This window comes from Saccostrea echinata, unplaced genomic scaffold (genome assembly GCF_033153115.1).
Source record: "Saccostrea echinata isolate AGI-Se365-2 ecotype Australia unplaced genomic scaffold, CSIRO_AGI_Sech_v1 ptg000028l, whole genome shotgun sequence".
In the NCBI taxonomy this organism is placed as follows: Eukaryota; Metazoa; Mollusca; class Bivalvia; order Ostreida; family Ostreidae; genus Saccostrea; species Saccostrea echinata.
This window is the reverse complement of record NW_026889777.1, coordinates 6,209,836-6,233,026: the sequence shown is the minus strand read 5'-3', so window position 1 is coordinate 6,233,026 and position 23,191 is coordinate 6,209,836. Positions and strand designations below refer to the sequence as shown.

The 23,191-nt window shown below is 33.0% G+C and overlaps 2 protein-coding genes across 2 annotated transcripts; both read left to right on the top strand.

The window, feature by feature from the left end:
* Positions 1–1,791: 1,791 nt before the first annotated feature.
* LOC133193949 (uncharacterized) lies at positions 1,792–12,182 on the top strand. The gene is made up of 7 exons (XM_061329861.1): positions 1,792–2,611; positions 3,009–3,179; positions 3,892–4,374; positions 5,066–5,314; positions 5,841–6,368; positions 7,118–7,215; positions 11,108–12,182. The coding sequence occupies exons 1-7, from the start codon at positions 1,792–1,794 to the stop codon at positions 11,984–11,986; spliced, it is 3,228 nt and encodes a 1,075-aa protein (XP_061185845.1). The 3' UTR covers positions 11,987–12,182.
* A 24-nt stretch (positions 12,183–12,206) lies between these two features.
* On the top strand, positions 12,207–13,368 carry LOC133193948 (uncharacterized). The gene is made up of 3 exons (XM_061329860.1): positions 12,207–12,282; positions 12,610–12,658; positions 12,821–13,368. The coding sequence occupies exon 3, from the start codon at positions 12,880–12,882 to the stop codon at positions 13,366–13,368; it is 489 nt and encodes a 162-aa protein (XP_061185844.1). The 5' UTR covers positions 12,207–12,282; positions 12,610–12,658; positions 12,821–12,879.
* The last annotated feature ends 9,823 nt before the right edge of the window (positions 13,369–23,191 follow it).

Below are 23,191 nucleotides of genomic sequence, written 5' to 3'. Positions count from 1 at the left end.
GGTTGTTTTTTAGAAGATGAAAGTAGACTTTTAATCTAATGTACGATACTTACTATGCGAGTGAAATCTGAATATAGTTTACGGACATCATCTTGTATCTAGTGTATTCATAGAGGAGTAAGTAAGACCTCTGGTTCACCCGTTTCTGAGTTTATTTGCAAAATTTATAAATTTATAAGTATAGATAAATGAATGAATAAATTAAATAGCTTCCAATAGTGAATATTATACTCTGCCCAATTATTATCACATCCTTTTTAACGATTTATGTATAACACATACATGTATGAATTAGAAAAAAAAATCCTTCCTTTTCAATTTTTACATAAATATTGAATGTAGTTCAGCATAACATTGTTTAGGGATGCGCGATTTTATCGGTATACCGGTAAATCGCGATTTTTTTATTGCGTGATACATTGTACGTATCGTGATACGGAGGCTAAAATACCGGTATTTGGTACATAACTATAAATTCCGGAAAATATTCATTTATTTTTTGAAATTATTGAATGACATTTACAGGAAGTGCAAAAAATGTTGAAAACAGTTGAACAATGTCAGCCAAACATGCTTTATATTAAGTAGATATAAAAAATTAAATAGAAAAGTTATGTTTTTATAGCATATCTTTTAAAAAATATATTATGGAAATTCCTTTGAAATTGTAGGAAAAATTGTGTGTAAAAATATCACGATTTATCGTAATGTTTTTGGGAAAAAATCGTAATATATCATGTTACCCATCCCTGACATTTTTACTTTTCTCACCAAGAAAACTATCGCCAACCGAAGCACAGCCGAGGTTGAAAATGATTTCGAGGGGTGAAAAGTTTCAATGTTAGACTCAACAACATGCAATATCTATTATATTATAATGAATGTTTTTTATACAGATTCAAATAACACTGAACTGTGTGTGCATAAATTCTGCACGGTTAACAATATTTTTAGACCCTTCGTCAAACAGTGTTGACTAACGCCACACTGGAAAAAGTGGTTTCATAATTCAGAGGTAATAATATTTTTTTAAACAAATGTTTCTCGACGAATTAGATTCAGGTAATTTACATGAAAGTATAATATTCTAAAATAAAAAGTCTAATGCAACTGTTTTGTAATCTGCATTTTATTGGCTAATGCAATGATGTTTGAGGCATTTAAACGAGCACTGACGAGAATAAAAGCTTTTGATTGTGACGTCATAATAAAACGACACAAAAACACAACGTTTTGCGACATATTTCACTTAACGAAAAACTCTACAAAATCAGACGTAACATGAAACAAAATGCATAAAATTACATTAGAATGGGAATAAATATCTTCTCATTTGTTATTTGTGACCGTTAATGCTGATTTAACGGTTGCAAACATCAGTTTTACCTGCTCATCTGACATGTCGCCGCTAAAACGCAGTTTCGACCCTTAAATAAACAATAATGGTGGTAAAAAACAAAATGAGAAGATAGGTATTCCCTAAATTCATTCAATTTGCAAGATTTAATCCAGTGGGGTGAGTTAAACATGCAAGAAGTATGAAGAGTAATCTTATTATGCGATGTTTTCTATGACAGAAGACACTGTCTACTCGACATAAGCAAACCATAAAGAGATATATATTACTGGTCTAGATTTGATCTAAAAAGCACAAAGAGACAAATTTGATTGGTCTAGAAACTAGATAACTATATGCAGTGCTGATTTTCAGAGAAATCCTGACGGTGAAGAGTGCCATGGAGATAAAGCAAAGGAAAAAGAAAACTAAGAAATGAATGACTGTTGAAAAAGATGTCTAGATTAGTGTTACAGAAATCTGTGACAGTAGAAGGTGTAAAGTATAGTTGCCACATATCCTGTGTTACGTCCGACCGAGTCTGGATCAGCGATGGATACAACAATCTTATATTAACAAACACAGAGGGTGAGGAATTAGATCATCTCACTGATGTAGTTAGTGGTGATGGAGTGCATACTGTGAATAAAGACGGAGATTTAATTTATATAGACAAGAATTATAACATTATCAAACTGTCCATAAACAAATCGAAGAGTATAATTATAAATTACACGGCTGCATGGAGACCGCGATGTATGCACAGCTCCCTCTCCACTGGAGACCTGTTGGTCGTGATGCACAATACAGAGACGGATGAAAACAAGGTAGCCCGGTATAACTCTACCGGAGAAAACACCCAGACCATTCAACACGATGGTACAGGACAAGAACTATATAAATTACCTAAATACATCACAGAGAACCGCAATGGAGATGTTATTGTTTCGGACCTACACCATGATATAGTGGTGACGGAGCGTGGAGGAAGACATCGTTTCTCCTATACAGGGCCTCCATCAGGTACAAGAATAGATCCACGTGGAGTCTGTACTGATGCAGTGTCAAACATCCTGGTGTGCAGTCATAATTCACACACAGTACAGATGATTGACAAAGATGGCAACTTCCTGTCACTTATACAGACCTTTAAACAAGGCATGGAAAGACCATTCGGCCTGGGTTATTATGGCAAAACACAGCTCCTTTGGGTTGGTTCACGGGACAACAACAAAGTGAACATATACAGATGTTTGTACGGAGACTCTCCAACTGGTATGTAAAAATGAAGTATGTTTATGTATTTTGTTAAACAGTATCATGTATGTACAATATACAGGTAATCTTTCTCTTTTGTGCAACATTACCATGTAGAAGGGAATCAAGCTTCTGCAGATTATGAGTCCTTGAGGTTATATATTGGAGAAAATATTGAGGTTATATATAGGTCAAAATATTTAGATATTTGTCCGGAATAGAAAAAACTATTTTTTAAAATCAGAATTACATTCTTTCTAATGTGCAAAAAGTCTCATAAAAAGATAATCTATTCTGAATTTTTCACTTCAAACACAAACCGACTATCATTTCATGAATTCCCATTTTTTTTAATTGTAGTTATGATGAAATGCTTAACAAATGTCTTTGTGGATAATGATTTCCTTTTTAACAGATCTTCCTCTTGAAAACTTGAAGTGCAAGAGGCATCCAGAAGATACATTAGGCCGATTCTGCATGCAATGCGAGGTTAGCTTATGTCGAAAATGCATCTCAACTTCTGATGAGCATAAAAGACACGACGTCAAAGAGGTTGAAAAAATATTTCGTGAAGTTCATAAGAAAGGTTTGTAACATTGCAGAACGTGACTTTGAACAGCTTCTTTGCCAAACTAACAAAAGAGACATACATCCATGGAAGAATAAATAGATATTCCCCCTTTATGTAGCGCATTTTGATATAACGTAATTTACATGGAACACCAGTCTATTCCTCGTGACATTTTACTTGACCTTTGACTTATTCGGTGCTTTCATGGGACCATTTTGCTGTGCACTTTTTTCAATCATCATAATCAAATAAGACCTATAATATGCAGCATGTTCACACTTTGCCCACAAGGGAAGGCAAGGTTATAGGTATTGTAACAATAGTTATTACAATATTGATCTGTTAATAAAGACCCTTTATGATAATCAGTTTTTGAAATCACGATTACTTTAAAGTAGATATATCCTAAATATATTTTTGGGAGCAAAATCTAGTAACTTTATCAAAACTGACGTGTATGCCATTATTATCTCTAAACCTTGCTTAAAAATATCATGAGAACATTTTTGTGCAAATTTGAATTGCTGAAATGTAAAGTAAAAAAAAAAATCAATAGAAAATTATTCAATAAAAATCACATTAAAAGACCTTTAGTTGACACATTGCATTGTTGCATCATTGCTCTTTATAAATAAAAGAAGTCAAAATTAATTGTGTGATGTAAAGGTCATATTTAAGACCAAGGGTAGTTAACACTATTAAAGACATATAATTCTCTACTTTGTAGATGGAGATGGGGTTTTGGTTTGTCTTCTTCTTTGCGATTCGTGCAAAATAAATCTGAAAGAAGAACATTGGATGAAGAAAGAAGAACATTGGATGAAGAAGTATGATGCTGTTGCTAAAGTTTACAAGTCCAAGAAGATTAAAAAGCAATTCAATCTTAACAATTTGCAAAAATACAAACCAATAATCAGGATACTCAATCAGGATAGTTCTGAAGTCACATTTTCTAGTGAGTTTTTCAAACACACCAGTTTTTTACGAGTTGCGAAAGATCCGAATTTCCTGAATATTTTTCTGACTTGGGCAGAGAAAGAAAACATAGCTGAGTACTGCAGGTCATGGGCCTATCCAAAGAAAGAGGAAGAAGTGTTTTGCTGGTTGTTACCACAGCAATCCGAACAACTGATAAAGAAACTTGAAGAGGGTATTTTCGAGCATCCCACATGGCAGGATGCATCAATACATAAAGCTGCATTTAAAAACCGTATGTTTATATTAAATACATTAATCCATCTTACATTATTCCCTACAAGCAAAGAATGGGGGAGGGGTACGCTGGAATCTGACTGTCCAACTGCATCTCTCTATAGCTACGTATACCTCCAATGTTTATATTTTTTTTTCTATGGAAACTTTTCGTTTTGAAAGTATTTCAGAATATTTTGTTAAAACTCTTTCACTGTTAAATGCAACTGAGACACAGACATTGGTTTATTGATAATTAATTTTAAAAACAAGTGTGAATCATTTTCAGGGTTCATGGTATATCATTTTAAAACTATAAATCGAAGGTAGTGTTGGTACACAATATTGAGTCAAAAATTATCATAAATATTTATATTTTTAATCTTCTTTGCTAAACAATTTTACTATATAATTCATTAAATGAAAGGATCTTCATGTAATACAAAATTAACTTGTTATCTAATGTGCAGTCTATGTCATTTTCATTTAAGGCGTTTTAAAAATTAATGTGCAAGAACTGAACTGCATTTTTCTGCATAGATTAAGATTCATCATAGACAAAATGACAGAAAAATGAAGAAAAGATCATTTAACATTTTTGTGGCTCATAAAAATTTTCATGGTCTCGTTTTCAAATGAATGCTCGAGGAAGAAGTGTATAGCTTTTAAACAAAGATCCAGATATTACATAAAAAAGTCCTTCGTTTTAGTTGGAATACCAGTCCAAATTATAATGAGAGGAGATGACTCAGTGAAGAATTTCATGGGGAATTTAAAAAAAGGGGAGACAATGATGTACAGTGCCTCTGGAATGATAATTGGATGCGCCGGAAGTGGAAAGTCAACCTTGCTAGGGAGGTTAAAGGGCGTTGACGTTGAAGAAATTCAGAAAATCACAAGATCAACCCGAGGAATTGATGTCCAGACTGACGTTTTTGACGTGTCAGACAACACCATAGGTATTGTATATCAGAATTTTTATTTTAAGAATACATCTATATTTATCATCTAGCAAAGGAAGAGAAGTTAAGCAATTCAAGATGCTCATATATAAATGATTTGCTGTAAAATAACGTATTCTCAACTTTTGCTGGAAAAATAAACTTATAAAGCACACAACATTAGTCATCTACCGGTGCATTCTGTGTGTCCATCAGTCTGTCTGTTCCTCTTGTCTGTATGTCAATCTGTCCAACTTCGCTTTCCGCATTTTGTATACCTTGAACTGTTTATATTGTACGTGAGTCTAACATGATTTAGTTTGCATTTTGCTGTTTAGATGATTTTTTACCGGAAGTTGGTTTCTTTTAATTTCCGAGAGGATTTAGATTATATCTATCGGTAGAGGACAAATATTGCTTTTGCAGATCTCTTAGAGTGTTTGTGTATAGTTTTGATTACAACATCAGCGTCATTATACATATTCCTTAACATATATTTATTTTTTGTGTCAAAATACAAAATCTTTTAATATATTTGTTACAGCAAATTCATCAAAGCAAAAACAGCGCTTTAAGGTAACAATGGAAGAAAAAAGTCAACCTGTCAATGTTCCAGAGCAACCTTTAGAATTATCCGATGAGAAAGTACCGGATATTAATGAACCTGAGCCGGAAGAGAACAAAGACAACTCGGAAAGCGAAGAAGTTAATGATGAGAAGATGTCGCCTAATACCATGAACACAGAGACAGGGACATTGGAAAGAAAGGAAGTTTCTGCACCTTCTGAAAAGGAAGAGGAGGAAATAGTTGAAATAGATCAAAATGTGTCTGAGAATTCAGAAAATTTGGGAATTTTACGAGTTTCCAAAAATTTTTCAGAGGACCCAGAAAAAAGAATCACAATGCTTGACTTTGCGGGACAGTGTGCATATTATGCTTCACACCAAATTTTTCTGAGTCCAAGGGCATTTTTTATTCTGGTGCTCAATATGGAGAAAAAACTTGATGATAAGGTTGGGAAAGAAGTGTGTAGTCAAAAGGACTCAATTTTCAACGGATGGACTCACAGAGGTTTGCAACTGTTTCATAATATTGCATATTGCTTGCATATTATAGATTTAAATAAAAGCAATATGTATTAAAGATAAACTACATTTATATACACATTTATGATGAAAAAGGTAATGATAGCAAAAGGTGATCAAACCTATAAAACCATTAAAGAATGCATAAAAGAAAAGATAAAAAAAAGGACCCCTTGAAATACCAGAGGTGGTTTAAAAGCCAGGGGAGCATCCCGGTCACGTCCTTCATGAGCAGATTGGTTTACCATCTTTTCTTCTGTGAAAGTCAGAGGGTCTTTGTTGCAATGTTTCATGCAACTAGCAATATTGGCATATAAGTGCTGCATGAAAATTCAAAAGTGTCATGAAGGGGCAACAGGAGGTCATATCTGAGACCTTTTTTGTGATCAAATGATATGACACATTTTAATCAACCATGGTTCAAATTTACATGGATCGGAAGTTGAATGATAATTACCTTTGGACCATTACTTTTCACTGTTCAGAGTGGAAAATCATAGTTTGATACTTAACAATAAAAATTGTTCTCAACCTCAAAAAATCGATTACACTTTAACAAGATTTAAATAATAGAAATTAGCATTTTCCTTCAGAAATGATTAAAATATGTTTATTTTTTCAAAGCATAGAGAAGGCCACTTGTCCCATAAAATAAGCCCAAGATATATTTCTGCTTCCAGAGAAGTGCATAAATTAAGTCATCAATCTATAAATTTTGTTTTGTATTTTACATAGATTACCTTACTTTCTGGGCGAAGTCTATTCATCAATATAGCAGTGAAAAGGCTCCAGCTATACTAGTGTGCACGCACGCTGAAAACAAGACGAAAAAGGTGTTGTATCTTTTTTTTTTTTTTTTAATCTATGAATGATTACTAAAAATTATTGTGATATTTGGCATTGCCTTTCAAATTAACTTAATTAATGTCATGAATTCCATGATTTAACAGCTACTGTTTATTGCGCTAAGCTTGTCTACTATCCCTAAATTACTTTACGCCCTAACTGAGCCAAACTTGCATTATGCCTGGGTAATACAAATTGAAATGATCACTCATATTCATATTTTGGGTACTCACAGTACCAACCAAACACAATATAACACCAGAGTGAACCCCTAAAAGAACCCCGCAAGGTCCGCTATTTAAAAATTATTCTGTGCGGCTCTGCGTTCGCTTTGGGTCAGCTCTGTTAAAAAAGAACCCTGCGATCGCTTTCACACAGATCATGCCTGAAGCGGATTCCGCTTTATCTTACCACCTGTAAGCCTCGCCCCTTGTATATTCAAAACGTAGAGTAGCTGATAACCTTCAATGTTGTTCAGTGGTGATCGGAAGCATCTATGTATGTAGAAACAAAATGGAGGATGTTAATAAATATATACATTACCAGGATTATTAATATTATACAACATATTATGAATTACAGGAAAAATAGTTGACGTGTTTATGCTTTGAGAAAAAATGTATCATTATAAACGGCTGTGTATTTATGATAAATACAGTTGAACGTCGGTATCTCAAACACAGATACCTTGAATACCATTGCTATGTCGAGGTGACTTGGAAGTCCCAACCGCTTATTTCTTCAGTATTTTACCCTGAAAATCTCGAATCCCCGTTGTCGTCGGACCCCTAACAAATTTCATTCGATATCTTGTGGACTAACTGCAACAACGTCTTTCGGGAAAATAACAAATCTTAATTGATTTTTTTCTCTCTCTCAACCAGTTACATTCAGCCTTTTGGTGATAAACAATGCTTAATACGTGCATGATTCCTTTCTGCTTATATATATGTCTACTTCAGTTTAATTGATGCTTCTCAATGAGAGAAGCAAGCTCAAAGATATCAAATGAATAAAGTCGAGATGACACAGGACATTGTGAGAATGAAAAATCAGATACTGTACGTTATCTTAAAAAATAAATATAAATTTTGCTGATTTTTTTTTTACTTTATATGTTCTTTATACTATTTTTTGAATATTATCAATTCGTAATAATACATACATTTAAACAAAATAAATTCCATAATAATTATAAATGTTATAATGATATTTTTCATTCACATACATGTACAGGTAATGGTTTTAATTCATTTATTTTTTCTGTTTAATATACACAAATAAGATTGATTTAAATTAAACATAGTAAAGTATTTAGAAGAAAATGATGGATAATTAAATCAACGCAATTATGATTTTAAACAAGATGTCTTTGTGAAACATTGATGCCCCCGTATGGCAGCTTATGGCGAAGGTTAAAGTTTCTCAAATGTAAGTCAAGATAAAAAATGTTTAATTTGAAAGCCCTAGCTGCAACTGTTCAAAAGTTATGGCCAAGGTTAAAGTTTTTTTAAAAGTACGTAAAACATCAAGGTCAAGGTCAAAGTTGTTGGTATCCAAAGGAAGGTCTTGTCACAAGGATTACATTTTTTAAGTATGAATACCCTAGCACCAACCAGTCAAAAGTTATGGCCAAGGTTAAGTTTTTCGAAAGTAGGTCAAACTACTATGTCAAGGTCATAGGGTCAAAGTGGTTGGTATCCAAAGGAAGGTCTTGTCACAAGGATTACATATGTGAAGTATGAAAGCCCAAGCACCTACCATTCAAAAATTATGGCCAAGGTTATAGTATTTCAAAAGTAGGTCAAACTCCTATGTCAAGGTCAAAGGTTAAAGTGATTGGTATCCAAAGGAAGGTGATGTCACAAGGATTACATATGTGAAGTATGAAAGCCCTAGCATCAACCCTTCGAAAGTTATTGCCAAGGTTAAAGTTTTTCAAATATAGGTCAAACTCCTATGTCAAGGTCAAAAGGTCAAAGTGGTTGGTATCCAAACAAAGGTCTTGTCAAAAGGATAACATATGTAAAGTATGAAAGCCCTAGCCCTAACCGTTCAAAAGTTATTGCCAAAGTTAAAGTTTTTCAAAAGTAGGTCAAATTCCTAGGTCAAGGTCAAAGGGTCAGAGAGGTTGATATCCAGAGGAAAGTCTTATCACAAGGAATACACATGTGAAGTTTGAAACCCCAAGCACCAACTATTCAAAAGTTATGGCCAAGGTTAAAGTTTTTCAAAAGTAGGTCAAACTTCAAGGTAAAGGTCAAAAGGTCAAAGTTGTTGGTATCCAAAGGAAGGTCTTGTCACAAAAAAATACACATGTGAAGATTGAAACCCCAAGTACCAACTGTTGAGAAGTTATGGCCAAGGTTAAAGTCTCATAAGATTTTGCAAAAGTGGGTCAAACTCCAAGGTCAAAAGGTCAAATATAATGGTACCCAAAGAAAGGTCTTGTCACAAGGAATACACATGTGAAATGTGAAAGTCATAGCTCCAACCAATCAAAAGTTATGGGCAAGGTTAAAGTTGACAACAGACAGACAGACAAACAGATAAACAGACAAACAGACAGACAGGACAAAAACAGTATACCCCCGGGATCTTTCGATCCAGGGCATAAAAATGGAACGAATATGACATATGTATAATGCAAAATTGGCAACTCTGTTATGTCATAGCGAACCGGGCGTACGCTTTCTTGATGCGCTTCTGAATTGGCGTTTGTTTTGGGACCAGCCGGGGTGTACTTCGAATGCGCTCTGGGTTAGCTCGGTTTCAGACTTTGCAGACCCCAAGCGAACCCTGAAAGCGAACTAGGGGTTCGGTCGAGGTTCGCTTTCTGTAGGTTGTTCCTGCTCGATACTGTATACTTCATGGGTGCGTGGTAAGATTCAAATTTAAAACCAGAAGCAATTTTCACAAAAAAAAAAGTTTTTGAGTAAGATTTTAACTTAGGAATCTCCTTCGACAAATCTTAAGTGCTTCTCACGAGAGCAGATTAGATTGTATTTAAGATTTTACAACAAACTTCTTCCCTAGCAACTATCTGAGTATGCTTTATAATACGTAAAAAGTGGATGAAATAGAAATAAAGTTAAGTTTTCAACCCTTGTCAACTAATCAAACATTAGTGACAACAAAAATCGAATGCAATCGATTGTGAAGCAGGGAAGTTTGAAATCTGACATCACAATCACAAATCTGACGTAAAAGTAGGTCATACAAAAATCTTAAGGAAACTGCTATCGTAAATATTTTGTAATATATTTCATTTAAAATTCTGGCACTCATTGTGAAAAAAAATATATACAAAATGCGAATATAGGTTGTTTCAAAAAACCCTCATTCAACGTGTATTTTGGTTTTTCAAAATTGATTTGCATGAAGGCATTGAATAATGACCTCCATTATTAAACTCGATTGAGACAAACTATCTGATATGTTTGGAATACTCTCTTCAAAGTTATTTCTCTGACCAGTGGGCCATTGCACATTAAGATGTCTTGAATATATGCCATACATGAAATGTGAGGATAATGAACAGTGATCATTCTCACAAAGTCCATTTAAACAATATAAATTTTGAGCAGAGCCAAAACGGACCTCTGAAAAGAGAGGTGGGATAAGGTGCCACGGAGGTATAGGTACCTACCTCGCCTGCCGACCGGTCAACCCTGAATGTGTTCTTTTTCCTGACCGGATAAATACCTAATGCAACGTTAACCAAATAAAACATGCTCAAGTTAAAGGTACTTCTAAGAAAAATTGTATGCAGCTTACAATATATTTAGTTTATAGTTACAAAATATACTTTATTATATTATAGTATTTCGGGCGTTATTCACCATTTTAATTTACTCTCTGAAATGTGTTTTTAACCAGGAGAAGGTACAGTTTTTCCGTGAAATATGGGAGACTTTGGAAACGAAGGACAAGTCTTTACAAAGCCATTTCGAAACAAAAAAGATGTTTGCAGTAGGATTCGATAACAGTGAATGCATTGATAAAATCAAACTATCGATCGTTGATATTGTTAAAAACCTTGATCACTGGGGTGAAAAGCTACCGTACTCATGGGCGATGTTTGAAAACTTCTTTCAGGAAAAGAAAAAGCTTAGAATTATCAAGAGAAATACTCTTTTGGATTTCAATGAAGCATTGCCACAAGAAGTAAAATTAGAAACATTCGAAGATATAAACACCATGCTGTTGTTTTTCCATGACATCAGAGAAATTTTATTTTTCGACAAAGAATTACTCAGAGAAGTAATAATTCTTGATGTTCAATGGTTTGCAGATGCATTCAAAAATGTTATTACTGATGAAAATCATGCAGAGGAGGATTTAATTGAGTGTGCAGTAGAGTGGGACCAATTCAATGAAACTGGAGAACTCAGTGACGTTTTGCTGTCCCAAATATGGAAAATAAACAATAATGAATACATTGAACACAAAGAAGAGATCATGCTCTACATGGAGAGGTTAGCACTCTTGGCTAAACTGGATGAACAAAAATGGTACGTTCCCTGTATGAATAAAAAGATATTTCCTGAAAATAGTTTTTCCTCATATCCTGCCTCATCCATCCTCTGCTATATGTTTGATGTTCTTCCTGCTGGCATTTTCCAGCGCCTTGTTGTGAGTTGCATACAATTTCCATGGGATATTGTCAAAGAAAAAAAGGAAGAAAAGAATACCCATGCATTTACCAAACAGCGGCTGTGTTTCTGTTCAAAGAACATAATATTCTGCTTGGCATGACTTCAACAGAAATTCAGCTACAGGTGTGTGTTATTGACGGAGAAGTTGAAATACCGACATGTTTCGAAATAAGAGAAAAAATAGAGAATGAATTGCATATTCTTTCCTGTACTTTCCAAAAAAATTCGAAATTCCATATCGGCTTCAAATGCAAACCTGTAGGCTTCTGTGATAATGGAAAAAGTACCATAATAAATGAATCCGTATTTGAGAGGCCGAGTTTTCAATGCATTTCCTGTCCTGTAGAGAAAAAACATATTATTAACACAAAAGATATCACCAAATACTGGAAACAGGTACTTAAGTATTCTGACTGTTTTCATATCTGATTTATAACTTCTTTTAAAAACTTACATTATTTTATTGCAATTCATCTGAAAGAGATTAAGTCTATAGAATTTCATTCGATTTTCGAATTTTAATTCGAATTTTCAAATATTTAAGAAAAACGTCTTTCAGATTTAAAAGAATTAGTTGATTTTATTTTTAGTACATTTATTTGGAATGCTCAATGAAACCTTTGTTGTTAATGCATGAACGCAAGAAAACAAAGGACAACAGGTAAAATTTGATTGCATGTAAAACTATCAGATTACATGTAAAACTATTAGTTTATCAAACAGGGACACCAAGCAGAGGATGTTAATGAGGAGGAAAACCTTCCAAAGTCATGTATGTATCCTCATCGTCCAATTTTACTTTCATCACTTTTCTTTCAGTTTACGGTATTGATATTGATTCTGAGGGATAAGATAACATTTATTAGCTAGATTATTTCAAATATCACAATAAAGGGAACAGACTTTGAAAGTTTTATATTTTTTTTAATTTTAGCGATTGAATTTATTTTAAATGCGGTGTCAAGAAAACTACATGGAATTTCCTCCTCCTTTATGCTTGCACAAACTTTTGGAGTAGACATGGAAGAAAATTCCAAAATATGTGATGCAGAAGATAGATTTAGAATTCTCTATAGATGGAAATGCAAAACGTCTGCCACGGATCATTTAAAAGAGTTAGGGAGAATTTTGCGGGGGGCTGATCTTGGAGAAGCAGAAGATTGCGTAGAAACTTTTAAAGTGACGGACTTTGAATGTTACGATATATCTATGCCTTGTCAGGCTGTTTCAACCAAAGAATTCCATTTCTTAAAGGATAAACTTCCGAAGGATTACACTCATTTTGTACGATTTCTAGGTCTGCCACACATACATATAGAAGAGCTGGAGGTGGATGGTTCTTCTGTGAAAGAAAGGATATATAAATCTCTCTTGAAATTGAAAGAAGATCGTCCAAAGTTAAGCCGACAGGAAGTATGTAGAGCTTTGAAGTTCATAGAGAGAAGTGATGTCATTGATGATCTAAACAAGCAATGGGAATAATAAAAGAAACTTGGAACACAAAATAGGGAAATCACAAAGGCGTGAACATGCATATTATTTGTAATATAATTTTCTCGACGGAAGTCTTAGAAACACTTTATTTGCAGAACATATTCAAAGGCAATGACAAATAATAATATATGTAAATAAACAAGCAAATGTGAAAAAGTTGAATTTTTCAACTTTTATGTTTTTCAATATTTTTTTAAGGAAATTTACAGAAATTATAGAGATTCTTTTCAACATGCTTCATATATTTTGTTTGAAAATTGATAAATCCAAACTTGAGATATTTATCTGTTTTCAAAACTGGATTGAAATGGATTTTGAAAGTAGAATTTCAATGCAATGTTTTTCTCGGACGTCCGCGATTAATTCGAGAAAACATTAAACTGAATCGAATGGTTTCTCTAACGTCCGAATTGAGTTTATTGCAGACGTATTGGTAAACATTGGATTGAAATTCTTCTTTGCAGTTGAATTTCAATCCACTTTGGCTATTCTCTTAGGAACAGTTTTTGATTCCTCGAAAGGTCCAAAAAATATGATTATAAGTTCAGTATAATGTAAAATTAATACAAATAAGACTTTTCTATCCAATTTCTAAAACAAAAAATAATGACTTTTACAGGGGTAATTTGACAATTAAGGACAGGGAAGATGCGCACTAAAATAATCTGACTTGCTAAATCAGTGATACAATATGACGTCATAGTAGGCGAGATGACATCAATTTTGGAACATGCTTTTTTATATTGTTATTTAGAGATATAATTCAAGTCCGGAAAATGAATAGAAAGTTGAAAATATTAACAAAAATAAAATGTTTTTATTTTGTTATGCTGTATCTGTTATTTGAATTAAAATCTCCCGACCGATAACGTCATAACTGTTCATCAAGTAACTTGAGAATAGATCATGTTGTGTAACGAGAATTTGGCTAAGACGTCATGTAAAAAGATACGTTAAAGGGGGTTTAGAAGCAAATACCGTGATTATTGTGTATGATTTCTGTGAAGTTAAAGATTGTTAAACAGGTATGCTAATTTATTTTCATTGATTATATCTTCTATTGAAGACAGTCAGCTATTTATGTATCCAGGTCGGCCTTTCCTCTGTCATCCGTGACAACAATAATGCAAAAGAACACTAAGCTGGATACTTCAAAACATAAGATTTGTACATATCGAAAGCTTGCATTCTATAATACTTGGAAAGTGCTGCTAGAATCGTGAGGTAAACATGGTTTGAAGAAATATATCGGGTTACATGTATGTATATAAATCAAAACATCGGGTAAGGTTTCGTGCGAATATTTGGAATAATTATTTTCCCGACCGGACATTGGGATTCTAGCAGCATTTTTTATGCATAAGAGATGTTTTTCAACTTTATTATTTACTCAAAGGAATTACTAAACCCTAGGGTAGTGTTCTTCTGTTAACTTTTTTTTATTAAGGAATATTTTGCTATTAATAGCAGTCAAGTGATGACGTCGTGCTGGTGCACTTCTTGGCCTCAGACACTCTGTTGTACTTATGCAATAGTTAATAATACTTTACGTTTTATCGGTGACTTTGATAAATTATCAAACTTAATTTTTTTTAAAAAGTCTGAATTTCCGAGAATTGACGAGGCGTTTTTTGAAATGAATAACCCGCTTACGAAAATATAAATACTCTGTCCTGCAAAGGCAATAAAATAGGTAATCTGACATTGAATTATGGGCCTCCAGTCATCTGATCTGTGAGTACCTGTAAGAAATTCCAACTATTTGCTAGCAAAGATGAAAAATTGAGTTTATGAGTATCCCTCCTTCTTGTTTTGTTTAAACGATAAGATATGTTCCTGGTCATCTCAGAAAAAAAAATATTTTGCCTGTAATGGCATAAAATGATCTTTGAACAACAATTTTGATCCAATGTTTTCTCAAACGTTTGCGTTGAATTCTACCCACCTATTTCAGTGAGAAATTTTCCTTAATAAGTATTTCTTTTAAAATGCACATTTCCTGTGTGTGTCAATGTTACTACCATATATAAATATTTTTATTTGCATACAATAATACAAGGATGAAGAATAGGAAGGAGAACTCTCGTTGCTTGCAACGAGTTTCTAGTTTTTTTTTGTATTATTCGTTCTGGAAGAGGTCAGAACAAATTTACAGAAAAGGATTATATTAACCAGTATTTAATAATATAAAATTTATTTATCTTTTTATATCTGACAATAGAAAACAGTGGAATACATACGATGAAGTAAAATATTTAAGATATTCCGAATAAGTCGTTCATCTTTCGTTCGCAGTTCGTTTACCGTTCACTGCGCTTGCGTTTGCATATAACAAAATTCAACAAATTAAGACGTTATCATAAAATAAAATGCATACATTGTATTAGAATGGGAATAAATATCCATTCAATTGTTATTTGCGACCGTTAATGCTAATTCAATGGTTGCAGACGTTCAGTTTGCGACCGTTAAATCAGCATTAACGGTCGCAAATAGCAATTGAGAAGATTGTTATTCCTTAACTGTGACGATGTCCTACCTGTAAGTGTCTTTGCAATAATGTAGCATCTTAAAGCCATTTTTTTTTCAATCTGACAATACAAGGCAACACACGGCTTGTCTGACTAGTGTGTTCTTGCAAAGTCACTGCTTCTAGCCCTGCTTTAGTCATCTACTTCATATTGTGACACATATAAATTTATATCTTCCTCTTTCTTTACTCCACATTAAAACATTAACAGCAGTGAAGAAAAAAAAATTCAGCAGTACTGTGCATCAATATACTAGTATTCGAGAAGTGGTGTAAATCAGATGTGGATACTGAAAAATTCCAATGAACTTTTGAAAAATTTGAAATACATTTTTTTACCAAAATCAATAACATTAAAAATGTACAACTTTTCAACTCTATATATAACCATTCCCCATGATAAATTAAAGTCCAGGTCCCGAGGTTATAAAACTTCTACCGTACTTATACTCCATCTCCAACTCCAAACTCTGAGTATGAACTTCGCTGAGTGCATTTCTAAATTCGAGGTTATAAAACTCTTGGAGTACGTTCTCCACTGAGTCAAACTTAACGGATTTGAAGTACGAACGCAAACTCTGGAAATGGAAATCTTCATCTTTTAGAGGTAAGAAATATGTAAACATAAATATTAAAATGCGGGGCCATGCACGTGATAGTACCCGGTATATGCCTTATAAGGGCGATTTATGTAAATAAACGCCTGCTTTATTCTGTCATTCCAAAAATGGATAACAACGTGCAATCGGCTCCGGAGAATCCAAAACAAAAAAAAAAAAAAAAAACAAAAACAAAAAAAAACGAAAATGGACAGAAAATGAGGAGACTGTGCTCATCCAGTGCGTTGTGGAGAGGGAGGGCGATTTATTTGGGGAGATAAAGGGGGTGGGTACGAAGAAAATATCTGTTGCAAGGAGAGAGGGATGGGGAGAGATCAGCGGCATCTTGAACTCGTAAGTATTAATTTACTTGTCTAATTACACTGAAAAGGTGACACGTTAACATATCATTAGTTTAATAATATAGGTCACCAGCTGGTTAAGTGTCAGGTATTTGTTTATTAACAGTTTTCACAGACGTCCGCTTTTGAGTAAATATAGATTTGTTTTTTTCTAAAAGGTATTTTACTGTTCATTGTTATTTAAATTGATTTTAAACATTTAGATTATTGTTTTTGCACATTGATATATTATTGTATGTTAAATCAAGCCACAGCTGTAGAAATATATAAATAGGGGGGGTATTATTAATGATTGATCAGAAAATAAAAAGTTTATAATATCTGTAATGTTTTGCTTAATACTAGGCAATTTAGCACAACAAAAAGAGATGCCGATGAAGTCAAAAAGAAATACTTTGATTTGAAGCAGAGAGGTATGCGATCAACAATCTTTATATTCTACATATATGTACCTAACTTTTTATTATTTATCATATTTAAATATAAAGAACTTAGAAAGAACCAAATAAAGATACAGAGGAACTTAAAAAGAAGCATTTTAATTTAAAGCAGAGAGGTACTTATACCAGTGATATATAATTTTTTTTATTGATATTTTTTTTATTACTGTAACATATATGTTATAAAAACCCGTACTATTTTATTGAAATAAATAGCTTTATTGTCCACACTTTATAATGCATAATTTATCTTATAATTGCTGTGAATGTATATTTTGATTACAAAAAATAAATTGTGAATATTGTGTATATACAACAAATACAAGTATATTTTACAATAGCAAATGAAAAAAATTACAACATAAAGCGGTCTGTCGTCAAGACAGGTGGTGGTCCAGAACCTCCCTCTCTGACTCCCGGGGAAGAGGCAATCGTTAAAACATTAGAGGGAAGGCCAGGTACATGTGGAATTAAGGAAGGCATAGACACGGACGGTAATACATGTATATGCATTTTGTTATGCCTCATCATATATATATATATATATATATATATATATATATATATATATATATATATATATATATATATATATATATATATATATATATATATATATATATATATATATATATATATATATATATATATATATATATGTATGTATGTATGTATGTATGTATGTATATATATATATGAAAAAGTAAGCCTCATGTTATTTTACAAAAAAATTAAAGTTGGGAACTTTATTCCTTTTTTCAAATGTATACATTTAATATATATAACTTTGATTTTTTATTAATAAAAAAAATGATTTTTTCAGAAATTTATGTTAAACCAGGCCATTCATTCAAATTCATAAATTATTTATCAAATATAACATATTGAGTATATTATGTAAAAGTTTCTAATAATGAATGAGTTCTTGTAATATTGAGCTGAGGGGTAAGTAAAATGAGGGGTTTGGGGGTTGGAAAGGAGGTGTCATAAAATGTATATAATTATAACCTGAACATTCAAAGAATGGTATCCCTACCTGTTTACGAAGTCTGCCTCATTGTCTTTGGGTTTCATTATCCTAATGTGTGTACAATCCACACATCCTAGTACATTTGGGAAACCTACAAATTTTAAAACAAAATATTGAAATTGATGAAATTGATGTGTAATTTTATTTGGAGTATATTACAATTATAATCATAAGTTGAAGTGCATTTTTATGAAAACAAAGAATAATTAAAACAATAATGTTTGATTTTTTAAAAGCTGTTCATGAATTCTTTTCAACAGCACGTTTACACAAAAGAGTCAAATAAACAGGGGGCGAAATGATGAGAAACCGATTTGTGACGTATTAGCTTGTAAGTTGTTAGAACTTTACCAGCGATGGCAGAGAAGTCACGCTTTGCAGAAGCTGCATCATTTTTGGTTGGAAACACAACAAATCTGCGAGCAAGGTTCGCCAAATGTCCTGCAACTGCACGGATGCACCTTCCTGCTTAACTTCGGGAAATGTCCATAGAGTCTCCGATGATTATATGCACCGCACCAGTGGCGAAATATCGCAAACACAGGAGAAGTTGAAGCAGAGGTGGCAAAGGATGGTTGCGGTTAGTTGGCCTGGACAAATCAGGGAGAAGACCGAGGATGAACACAATCGTCTGTGGACGAAACCGAAAGCGATGATAAACTTCATCATCTTCCAAGTATTCCAAAGGATTTGATCTGTCTTTGAATAGTCGCGGACGCCTGTGTGGCTGATACATTAATCGTTGACGAAATTGTCGTCTGTGAGCAGCCATGTTTGCTTGTTTGAGTACGGCTCTGAGAATGCTTCAAAACATACTTGAAAAATCTTGAGTATGTACTCCGTTGTAGTTTGAGTATGAGTATAATAATTTTTTATAACCTCAACTTTGGAGTATGAGTATGAATTTGGAGTACGGAGTTTGAGTATGAGTACGAATTTGAACTCCAAAAAGTTTAATATTCGTGGCCAGACGTTTTGACATCATTCACAGCTGATTTTTCAATAAACATGGAACTCATAAATTTAGTTACCTTGTCATTAGTCATTTTCAAAGACATTCTAATTCTACACACAAGTACTCTGAAGTTGATATTAAAAAGATGCTTGAGTATCTGATTGTAAATATCTATGTGGTTTTTGGAGACCAGGTCTTCCAACAATCTGTTAGAATTCCCATGGGTATCAATTGCGCCCGTAATTAGCAGACCTACTTTTTGTATTCATATGCAGCAGAATTTATTCAAAATCTTATACATGAGAAAAAGAAATATCTTGCTGTGGCCTTCAATTTGAGATTTAGATATATGGATGACGTATTGTCAATTAACAATAGTTATTTCCATTCATACATCGACACGATATATCCCAGTGAGCTTGAAATAGAAGATACTACAGAATTGACACAACTGTTTCATATTTGGATATTTTACTAGAAAAGGACGTTAATGGTAATCTAACAACCAAGCTTTTTGAGAAACGTGATGACTTTAACTTTTCAATCGTCAACTTCTCTTACTTATGAAGCAATATATCCTTTTCACCTGCATATGGAGAGTATATCTCGATTCGATACTCAAGAGCATGCTCTACCTATGAACAATTTCTGAAACGAGGTAAGTTATTGACGAAAATGTTGATGAAAAAGGAATGTCAACAGTCTCGTTAAAAGTCATCATTTCGTAAGTTCTATGGTCAATACAATTTATCATTGGGTCAAATGCTGACTGACTTTTTTCATACTAATTGTAAGGCCTTTATTTACACACGGAATTGTGAGGGATTTATTCTTTATTTTCCGATCATGACAAGGAGCACACGGCGGATATGACCGAATGACAGGGGATGCTCACTCCTCCATGGCACCTGATCCCATCTCTGATGTTTCTGGAGATCCGTGTTTGCTCTGCTCCCGATTTGTATTGTTTTAATGGACTTTGAGCTTGAATACTGTTCTGCAGCAATATTAAGGCTTCCCGAAGCTTTAAAATGCACTCAAAACATAACATGTCATTGCGAGGCATGTTTTGGTTTTAATTTATAAGTGTTGAACTTTATGACTTCCAATTTATATAGAGGGTTTCCTTGGCTATATATTAACATATTTGTTATGATATCACATGACTTTGTTGATCACGTGACGGTCATTTATAATTTTTTTGAAGTGTTTCATATAAATCGCTTCGGCGCAGCTGATTAACACAGTAATTATTAACATTTTGTTATATAAATAAACTTATCGTATCCTTGTGTATCCAAAATGTGCTTGGAAAAAGTCATAGTATTATTTGGGTATATAATAATTCGCGAGAAATTCAACTTACCTACAAATTTGAAGGGATGTTCCACACAATATCGTAATCTGTATTAAAACAAAGCCAACACACATTTTTCCCAAGCAAGATTCAGTTAGAGAACAACCTCTTCATACAGATTTTCACAAAAATTCTCAGATTAATCCTAATTAAAAATAATGCAAAATCCTCATTAAAAATAACGCAAAATAAATTCTACCTCCAACCACGGGTACAAAACAGAGTACATTTCAAAAGTATATTTTTCATAAGCATTTTGAACATGCCGAATTTCAATTAAGGGTAATAAGCGGTGTATTTTTAAAATATTCGGACATATAAGACTAAAAAAAAACCTTTAACGACCCGTGAATTTTGCAATAGCTATCTAGTATCTTACATGCAGTTTGAAATAAAGTCAAGTTCATGACACTCTCCCCGTCATAACACCTCAAGTTTGCAGTGACTTGATTTTTCCATTACGACGTCATATTTTGGTAGTTCAGAGATGTGAAGGCACAGAGTGCACTGTGATATTTCTACGGAAAGTTTTAACCTACCTGAGTCGTTATCTCCATATTTTATATAGCAAATATATTCTAAAAGTTCAGGAAAATATGGAGCCAATTTAAACTTTAAACACTGCTTGTCCTGAAATATTTATTAAATTAGCTTTTATGAATTCTACCATCATATTGACAAACATAGCATATGTATTCTGAAAGTTCAGAAAAAATGGGGCGAATTTTAACTTAAAATTAACACTCTCTAAACATTATGTGGAAATTTACATCATAGACCCCTACTTTTGTGATTTTCGTGTCTGAATGTATAAGAAATGTTCGATCATTCTGCTTAAATGCAGCAGAAGTTTAAAACTTTGAAATAATTTTCTTGCTTGTTAAATTTTTAATGCCAGAAAAACGACATTTTGTGAGTTCAAATAATTGATTATTCTTATAATTTGAAACTTTTTCTTTGTCACATTTTTAATGTGCCTTTTCAAGATAGAAAAAGAGTGTGTTTGGTTTCATAATTTATTTAAATAAAAAATATTGAGGAAAAAACTTCAAAGAAAAGATTTTTGCTTAAAACAAACTTTCAGTGCAAAAAGGTCATATTAAATGTACCGTAGTGCCAACAGAAGCGTATTGACCCCAAATTTTGTTTTGAATTTTAAATAAGTTATGTGTGTAGAAATTAAAATATACTTGACGAAAAATTCTCAAGACTTTTGATAACAGGATCAAACGTCCTTAATACTCATAAGGGTGAATGTAGGATAAGAAGGGTAAACAACATAATTTACAACAAAGACAGAAGCTTTTCAATGAAAATGATATTTGCCTATTTACCGGGAAGTTTATCCTTCCCTTCACAAAGAGTGTCTTTAAAAAAATCCCTGGCCTATTATAAGTTAGAGTTAATGAGCCATCGTGACAGAAACTAATAGTTATACTGCCAATTTTTTTTTCCAAATATGTCGTTGAAAATCAATGTTTACAACGTTTTTTTTCAATCTCGCAATCGCTTAGCTATGACGTCTCAACCGCTCAACTATGACGTCACAGCCTATGGCACTGTGTTAGGAAAAGACAGAGGCGAAAGGAAAATATAAGAATATGTAATAAACAGAAAATTGAATGTTTTGTAGATATATACGGAATTCATTTCACTCGTGAGACAAGACTTATTGATATATTTTCACTCGTGCTTCGCACTCGTTAAAATATAAACCAGTCCTCTCACACTCGTGAAATAAATTCCAAATTCATCTACAAAACATTGAATATCCTCTATATATTTTACTACAAATTGACAATTCTTGTTTCATTTAAATAGCATGGATGCAAAATTTACCTAAGCTATGTCATTATATGTCAATTTTCTAATAAAGTAAATTTTTTGAAAGACATCTGCAAAAGTTTTCAACAAAAAGTGAGTTTAAAAATGTATTAAAACTTTAATTACGAATTAATTTGACATTAAAATAAGTCTTTTTCAAACTGTAGGCCATCCGCCTACGATTATTCAAAGTGAAACAATTTTTCTTTTCGAGAAAAGAACATCGACAATGGATGTACCAAAGAAAGTTAGGAACGAAGAGGAGATAGTTTTGGGCATATTAAGCATTAACACTAGGCCAAGTCAGGAAGGATTATACGCAGGAATAGAAGAAAATATGATACAACATGTAGAGGAATTGGTATACTTTACATCAACTTTCTCAAAGGTTTTTCATGCAAAGTGCATCCATGTTGTTCTGTTCTGCATATCTGTTACTGAATTTTGCATGACCCAATTTAATTAAAATCGGAATTCTAAGATCCGCACCGTATAGACTCTTAGAGTGATCTAAGAAGTCTGATTTTACTTAGATTGTGCCTGACCAGATCAGTACAGATTTTGCCTCCTGAAGGACGATTATAAAGAGGTGATTAAAATTTTCAGAATAGATATTGACTGCCCTCTTCCCTCCTTAACCTTTCATATTTAAGGATAGACTCGATGACATTTATCATTGATAGCAATCTTAAAATCTAGACACTAATTAGATAA

Excerpts from the sequence above, each read along its gene's own strand:
- LOC133193949 (XM_061329861.1), top strand. The coding sequence starts at position 1,792 with ATGTCTAGATTAGTGTTACAGAAATCTGTGACAGTAGAAGGTGTAAAG. Across the intron at positions 3,180-3,891 it reads TCGTGAAGTTCATAAGAAAG|ATGGAGATGGGGTTTTGGTT; the intron begins GTTTGTAACATT and ends TCTACTTTGTAG. Across the intron at positions 6,369-7,117 it reads CAACGGATGGACTCACAGAG|ATTACCTTACTTTCTGGGCG; the intron begins GTTTGCAACTGT and ends TATTTTACATAG.
- LOC133193948 (XM_061329860.1), top strand. The coding sequence starts at position 12,880 with ATGCTTGCACAAACTTTTGGAGTAGACATGGAAGAAAATTCCAAAATA.